Genomic DNA, 8,477 nt, shown 5'->3' on the forward strand with positions numbered 1-8,477 from the left:
GGAATGTACAAGGTCTCTCAAGCTGCTACAGCAGCAGCCACCTCAATTTTCCCCTCCTGAGAAATGGGAATAGCCAGTCCCTTGAAACAATGGTTCCCAAGAGGTCAGGATGAGGAAAGCCCCAATAAAGTCAAAGAGGCCGGATGCAGTGGTTGGGGGATGACCCTCTCTTAGCTGAGACTGCTAACCCACTCAGCTCACAGATCTCAGGTACCCTTGGTCCTGCCTTTTGCAGGGCTCTCTAGGTCACAGATGGTGCTTTGTTGGGGATGGCACAAAGAATCAGTGCTGCTCCTCCCCACAGATTAACCAACAGAACAGGTATTCGCTTTTTATCTGGCTACCCGCCCAGAGGCATGGGCTGGACAAGCTCTATGCAGAGGGCTGACCAGGATGACTGGGAGGTGAAATGAGAAAAAGGGATTTAGGGTGGCACCCTAAATGGGGCAGCCTTTCTCATTCCCTGGATCCCTAGCACAGGGAAACACCAGGGCCTGGAAGTGAGAGTGTGTACATAGAGGGAGGTGGGCTCCTGAACTCTCCACTCTGAGAAAGACACCCTTTTGCTAGCCAATCTCCCTTCACGAAACCCACCTAGTGCCCAGCCAGCCTGGAATTCCCAGGTCCCCAGCACCCTCTCCCCTCTCTAGTCTCTGATTACCTTGCTTTGTGATTTTTGCTTCTTTGCCTCCAGGCCCTAGAAGACCATTTCCTCTTCTTTCCCCTGTATTTTCTTCTCTTCCTGCCCCTGCTGGCTAGGCTTAAATCTGGGCCAACAGCCTCCCTGGCGCATACCTGTTCCCTCAACTAAACATCCCCACCCCTAGGAGACAAAGGTGTTTCACAAGACTCTGCATCATGACCCAAAGAGGCACATACCACAATTACCAGCAGGCGAGGAAGCCTGTCCCACCTGCTCTGAGCATGCGTGTGTGGAACCAAAACCATCTGCGTGCACACACCGCCCCACTACTCCCACCCGGGAGAAATATGGGCAAACTTTGGCGCCCAAAGCCTGGTGACTGGGTAAGCCTCCTCATCCAGATCCTCCCACAGAGCCCAGGATTCCCCAAATTCCTGGCAGGCTTGGAGACATCAGCTGTAGTGCTCCTGAAGGTGAGAACTTGGCAATGAATGGGGGAGATGGAGTGGAGTGAGGAGGAATTTATGGGCTGAGCTTGAGGCAGGTCTCATGAGTGGAAGGAACAGGCAGTCACCAAACTTGAATGGTTCCTCTGCCCAGGAGTTTCTTCCCCACCCAGGTGTCACAGAGCCAGGGCTTCCACCATTTTAGAATTCATTCATTCCTTTGGAGTAAGCATCAATGACTCCAGATGAATCCCCTTTTAAAATGCAAATATTCTCATCCAGCAATTCCAAACCTAGGTATTTCTTTCCAAGAGAAAGTAAAATGTAAATCCACATAAAAACTTGTAAACAAATGTTCATAGCAGCATTATTCACAATAGACAAAAAGAAGAAACCACCCACTAATAAGGACCTACTGTCTAGCATAGGGAACTCTACTCAATACTCTGTAATGGGCTACATGGGAAAAGAATCTAAAACGAGTGGATATACATATATGTATAACTGATTCACTTTGCTGTACACCTGAAACTAACACAACATTGTAAATCAACTATACTCCAATATAAGTTAAAAAAAAAAAAAGAAGAAACAACCCCAAAGTCCACTCACATTTATTCACGATGAACATGTCATAATATATCCATACAATGGAATATTATTCAGCCATAAGAAGTAATGAAATACTGATTCATGTTACAACATGGATCAACCTTAAAAACATGCTAATTGAAGGAAGCCAGTCACAAAGGATCACATGTTATATGATTACTTTTAGATAAAATATCTAGAATAAGCAAATCATAGAGAAAGAGATTGATGGGATTGGGGGGGTGTTGGAAGAAAACAGGGAGTGACTGCTAATGGGTCAGGATTTCTTTATGGGGTGATGAAAGTATTCTAAAATCAGTTGTGCTGATGACTATACAACTGTGAATATACTAAAAACCAATGAACTGTATACTTTAAATGGGTGATATGTACAGTATGTGAATTATATCTCAATAAAGCTGTTATAAAAAGAAAATGAGGCCCATAGTAAGCCTTCAGTAAATTACAGCTTTAGTTTAAAAAAAAAAGAGTCGGGCTCAGGAAAGACTTGGTCTCAGGAAAGACTTGGTATGTAACTAATGCAGCTTCTGAGCTCCTAAAGGAATGACACCTATTCCAGGGTAAAGACAAAGGTTCAGACTGCAACTGATATAAAATTTCAAATCCACTCAGGCACTGAGAGAACCTCTCTGGCCTAGACTGATCAACATAAAAAAATGTAGAGAGGACTGGTGGTGGGTGGGGGAGGGGAGAGCAAATATTCTAAGGAAGGGTAACACTGATAGGATACTTAAAGGGAATCACTTTATCAGAGTCCAGTGCATCATGGGATACCAGCTGCCTTGGCCATGATTTTCAGAAAAAGGAGGAGGAGGAAAGGAGCCCAGAGTGGGATGCTAAAATATGAACCCTGACTATATCACTCTAAGACAGTCCTGGCTGAGTTGGGACTAGCGAAGGTTACGCAGGTCTTCACTCTGGGTCTACCTATAGGTTCCTTCTAATCCTCAAGACCCTCCACTGGTAGAGGAAAGGGGAAAGGAACATGTAAGAGCAAACATCAACATAATGAGAAGGAGCAAACCTTGACCAGACCACAGAGTTCCCAGACTCTTTCTCCATCCCTTGACCGGGGGAAGATAAAACACTCTAGCCAGTAAGTAACAGAAAATAACAACTAACATCTGAGCACCTACCGTGTGCCAGGCATTGTGCTTAATGTTTCATATGCATTCTTCACAACAACCTTATGAGAAGGGTGCAATTATTATCCCCATTTTAAGGAGGAGGAAACTGAGACAGGAGAAAAAGTAATTTACCAAAGTGATCTTGGGCAAAGCAAACACTGAAGCCCTGACTCTAGTCCACTGGGTCAGATTCCCAGAACTAGGCTCTTAACCACAATGTTATTAATAGAATCATAGTTTAGTCAAAAATTGTGACATACCAAAAATGGGCAGAAGACCTAAACAGACATTTCTCCGAAGCAGACATACAGATTACCAACAAACACATGAAAAGATGCTCAACATCACTAATCATTAGAGAAATGCAAATCAAAACCACAATGAGGTATCACCTCACACCGGTCAGAATGGCCATCATCAAAAAATGTATAAACGATAAATGCTGGAGATGGTATGGAGAAAAGGGAACCCTCCTGCACTGTGGGTGGGAATGTAAATTGCTACAGCCACTATGGAGGACAGTATGGAGGTTCCTTAAAAAACAAAAAACAGAGCTACCATATGACCCAGCCAATCACACTACTGGGCATATGCCCTGAGAAAACCATAATTCAAAAAGATACATGTACCCCAATGTTCATTGCAGCACTATTTACAATAGCCAGGACATGGAAGCAACCTAAATGTCCATTGACAGATGAATGGATAAAGAAGATGTGGCATATATAGAATGGAATATTACTCAGCCATAAAAAGGAATAAAACTGAGTTATTTGTAATGAGGTGGATGGACCTAGAGTCCATACAGAGTGAAGTAAGTCAGAAAGAGAAAAACAAATACCGCATGCTAACGCACATATATGGAATCTAAAATAACGGTACTGATGAACCTAGTGGCAGGGAAGTAATAAAGATGCAGACGTAGAGAACGGACTTAAGGACACAGGGGGAAAGAGGAAGCTGGGATGAAGTGAGAGAATAGCATTGACATATATACACTACCAAATGTAAAATAGATAGCTAGTGGGAAGCCGTCACATAGCACAGGGAGATCAGCTCAGTGCTTTGTGACCACCTAGAGGGGTGGGATAGGGAGGGTGGGAGGGAGACTCAAGAGGGAGGAGATATAGGGATATATGTATATGTATAGCTGATTCACTGTGTTATAAAGCAGAAACTAACACACCATTGTAAAGCAATTATACTCCAATAATGATATAAAAAAAGTTGTGGGGCTTCCCTGGTGGCGCAGTGGTTGAGAGTCTGCCTGCCGATGCAGGGGACACGGGTTCATGCGCCGGTCCGGGAAGACCCCACATGCTGCGGAGCGGCTGGGCCCGTGAGCCATGGCCGCTGAGCCTGCGCGTCCAGAGCCTGTGGTCCGCAACGGGAGAGGCCACAACAGTGAGAGGCCCACATACCGCAAAAAAAAAAAAAAAATTGTGATATAATTTCTTTGGGAAGATGAGAGAAGGAAAAGGGAGCATGTAAGGAGTGGGAGTATAAACCTTCCTATAATTCCTACAATAGGAAGTCAATGATGTCTAAAACTGATAAATCATAAGCATACTATTTAGAAACATGGCAGTAAACACTAGAAAGAGCTAAAAGAGTTAAAAGTGGTAACTTCCATGGGGCAGGCCTTGGGTAGGGAACTGCTTACAATTTTCTTTTAAAGGCCTTTTGATACTAATAGATCTTTTTAAAATCATACACATGTATTCCTTTGATAAAAAATGATTAAAAAGGAAAAAGAAAGAAAATCAGAGATCATGCCAATCAAAGTCTACTGTTGCTCTTGCCACAGTTTCTATCCTCCTCCACTGATAACAGCACTTGGGTTTGGCTTTGGAGAATCTCCCTCCTTCACTGGGCAATCCGGTGGGCCTGTCAACCAAGGAACCCCAACATGCCCTGGCCAAGGGGGAGAAGGGGCCAGTGACACCCTCTTGGAATCTTGAGCAGAATGGCAAAAAGACCTAAAACAGCTGGAAACACTTCACCCAGAAGCAGAAACCCTCCATTAGTACCTTCCGCTTACCCAGGCCCCAGGACTCCCTTGGTTCGGACTTTTAAGCTCTCCCTTAAATTCTCTGTGTTGCCCAATATTGCTGAGCCTGCACTCTAGAGCCCGCGCACCTAGAGCCTGTGGTCCAAGATGAGAGAGGCCACCACAATGAGGGGCCTGTGCGCGGCAATGAAGAGTAGCCCCCGCTCATCATAACTAAAACGAAAGCCCACGCGCAGCAACGAGGACCCAACGCAGCCAAAAATAAAAAATTAAATAAAATTTTAAAAAAAGGCAAACTCTTCTAATACTGCAACTTTTCGTCTAATATTGAGCCCTGTCCCACTGGTCCTGCCCAGTAGAGGTACAGGGGGACACCTGTAGGGTATTTATTTATAGGAAGGCCACAAGTTTTGAGCCCCTTGTTACAATGATTCCTGTTGGGTGTGTTGTAAACACAGGAACCATTTCTTCTGGCTTCCTGCTCTGAGCACATCTATTTCTTTTTTAACGCTGGTTCTGACCCACTAAGTTGATCTCAGTGATTATGCGATTATGATCAGCAGTTTGAAAAAAAAACACTGTCTCCCTGTACCTGCCACATCTACCTCCAACAATAAAAGCAACCCAGAGAATGCATTAGCCATATTTCCATGTCCTCGTGCAGTGCACTGAGGCATATGGCCTGGCTGGTGGAGAAATACCAACACAGTCCAAGGGTCCTGACATTCACTAGGACACACCAGACAGTTAAACTGTCTACACTGCGGACACCAGAAGAAACATCTGTTCGTTTATTTATTCACTCACTCACTTTACACAGGCACTGAGCACTCCTTCAATGGTGTGAATATACAAGAGGTTCCTGGAGACTGTCCAGAACCATAAATTCTATCTGCAGGATGGCTCAGGGGAGAGGAATCCAGGAAAAAGCTTGTCTCCTGACTGATCGATTGTTTACAATCTCCTCCCCTTCCTTAAGAGCTCAGGAATGTCTCTTAACACCAGATCTCAGCAATAGTTATGTCATTCCCACCTTTGAAGTCAAATAACTCTCAAGCCCAGCCTAGAAAGAAGGAATAAAAGGGAATTTCTGTCTCCCCCTCATTCTAGAGGTCTCTGATAAGCTTCAAACTAATCTATGGCTGGAGATTGTCTGAATTCCTTGCTATTTTTCAATCCACTATTTTCCCCCACCAGACAAGCAGCAAAACATCAAGGGATGGAAGAGAGTGTCAATTCATTCTCAACACTGCCAATGCCTTAGACTTTTCTGGATCTCTTTTCTACAGCAAGCAAAAAGAAGCGCAAACACCCCTCTCCTTTATTTTCCTCATACCCCGTTCCCTGCCTCAACCATCCCAAAACAGTGAGCAAGCTCATGGAGTAGGACTTGGGGCTGACACGATAGAGGATGGATTTTTTCTATCTACTGAAGATGAGGCATGGAGGTACTGGGGTTGGGCAGTAGCAAGACCTGAATTGTAATGTGGTGGAAACTCTCACAGCCTGGGCAGAAACAGAGAGGGGACTGTGAACAGAATTAAGTGATCATGTATACCCTAAACTTGAAATGAGAAACTATTCAACAAATATTCTTTGAAGAGCCATAATTCAGGTGCACATGGGTTAGCTCTATCTCAAGGGCATGCTGAGAGGAAGAGGGGAAGGGAATCAGAATCGGAGTGGAGTGGGGGAAAGGGAGGCATACAAATGCCCCATCACCTTGTCTCTCATTTCACTCCCCCCCACAATAGCTTAGAAATTGATGAAATAATACACACCCATTCTGGGTTAAGTTCCCCAGCAGACCTAGAAACACTCAGCCACAAGTTACCCTCCTCTGCCTCTGGAGAGGAAGAATCATACAGTCTGCTGGGGTGGGGAGGAGACCAGGTACTGGGAGCCAAGGCAGCGAGGGGAGCTGGGCAGATCGGTTAGCACTGGAGCAGACGGGTGAGCACTCCTCTTTCCCCCACTCTCACTCCGTCCAGAAGCTCTCGCGTTAAGTCACTTCCCTCCCCTTCTCAGCCCAGGTTCTGGCATCCCCTCCATCCACTTGCCCCGGGCTTGAAGGCTGGAGACGGAAGCAAAACCAGCAACACGTCTCAGGAAGCTATCGGTTGGCCGACGGGGGGAGGGGAGCAGGAGACCCTCCAAGGGGGAAAGAGGAGAAATCCTCTTTCAGCAGAGAGGTGACCCCCAAGCAGACAGCCCTATCCCCACCTAGCGAAAGGTAAGAGTCCCTGGCCAATCTCAACGTACCTGGAGTTCTACCGCCCCCACCCTCCAGTCCAAGCCCTAGGATTTCACTCTCTACCCTTTGTCTTGCTACTGCTCACCCAAAGCCCCATGAAGTTCTTTGAAGGGCCCCTGAGGTCACCAGGACCCACAGAAAAGCCTAATCCCCCTCGTTGGGAACCAAAGTCCAAAAGAGCACAGGGATCCCGTCCCTGGAGCTCATTCTCCTACGACGCAATCTAGCAGCGCACAGGACGCCTGAGCAGCGCGCACCCGGAGATCCGCGCTCAGTTCGGGCAGGAGCCGCAGTGTCCTCCCAAAGGGCAGGGACGCCCCTTGTCCTTGAGCCTCAAAACAGTCTTCATCCCGCAACTCCCCAGGATTCCACCGCCCGCCGAGAAGCGGCAGAAAAAGAGAAGCGCCGCGAGGAGCTGACCGCACCGAGCGCTGCACCAGGTGATGTCAGCGAACTCCTCGCTGGGCACTGGAAGGGCGGAATTAGAAACCGAGAATACCGCGCGAGGGGAGGCGGTGCGGACGCTTTTTCTTACCGCGGTCTGCCCCTCCGGGTGCACATCCACCAGTGTACACCAGCTATGCGTTCCGTTCATCTTCTGCTGGGGTCGCAGCTGGGACCCCAACCCTGGGCCCTGCGGTCCGACTTCTCCCAGACTGGCGCGCGCCGAACCTTCCCTTGTATAGTCACGTCACGGGCGGAGGCACGATAGGACACGCCCCTAGGACGCCGTTCGCCAACAAGCGAGCAAAGGGATGAAGTGGGCGTGGCCTAGACGTTTCAGGGCACGCCCATCTGCGCTCTCTCAGATTTACCTAAAGGTGGGGCTTAGGAGCTGCTTATCTGCTCAACTGAAGTTTTGCCTAGCGTTATGTATGGTTGTACCTTAAACATTAGTCTTGCCCTCTCCTTTCAACTCCAAGACCAGTATTGGTAAGACAGAATCACCCTGCCTGCCCTGGAGGATGAGGAGTTCGAAAAAAGCTTCCATACTTTCTCCTCTCCTTATACACAGGCCAGCCTGTAGGCTTTGTGGAGCTGAGCAAACATTTCCTCCACTGTACAGGCTCCCAAGACCAGCTCACTCAGACTGGCCTAAGCCAGTCTGGCAGGTGCCCTTCCCTGGCAGGAAGCCCAGGCCAAAGGCAAAGCTAGCTTGGCTCTGGGTGGGGCTTGTTTTGCAGAAGCTATTATACCAAAGCTGCCCTAATATGGATGGGAGAGGTGGGACACATTGCCTTAAAAGGAATTTGCATTCTTGAGAAGGGATGAACCTCAACTTCTCCAGTGGCATTTGCTCTCTAAGCCCAGGTTAGCATCTTAAGGGCCTAGAATAGAGGATGGCCAAGCAGGACCTTGGAGCCTCTTCCAGCCCAACTGCTCT

At 47.3% G+C, this 8,477-nt stretch overlaps 1 protein-coding gene across 4 annotated transcripts in view; it reads right to left on the reverse strand.

The window, feature by feature from the left end:
• TUFT1 (tuftelin 1) overlaps window positions 1–7,726 on the reverse strand; it is a gene marked incomplete at its 3' end in the record, with an annotated part of 46,006 nt that extends 38,280 nt beyond the window's left edge. For 2 of the 4 annotated variants that reach the window (XM_082832398.1, XM_082832397.1), the window contains exon 1: window positions 7,629–7,726. In XM_082832398.1, the coding sequence (XP_082688524.1) occupies window positions 7,629–7,688 (60 nt within the window). In that variant the 5' untranslated portion in view covers window positions 7,689–7,726. The remainder of the gene's footprint in view (window positions 1–7,628) is intronic. The other 2 variants (XM_082832399.1, XM_082832400.1) reach the window with 1 other exon arrangement.
• Between the last annotated feature and the right edge of the window lie 751 nt (window positions 7,727–8,477).

Source organism: Leucopleurus acutus, assembly GCF_964270905.1.
Source record: "Leucopleurus acutus genome assembly, chromosome: 2".
In the NCBI taxonomy this organism is placed as follows: domain Eukaryota; kingdom Metazoa; phylum Chordata; class Mammalia; order Artiodactyla; family Delphinidae; genus Leucopleurus; species Leucopleurus acutus.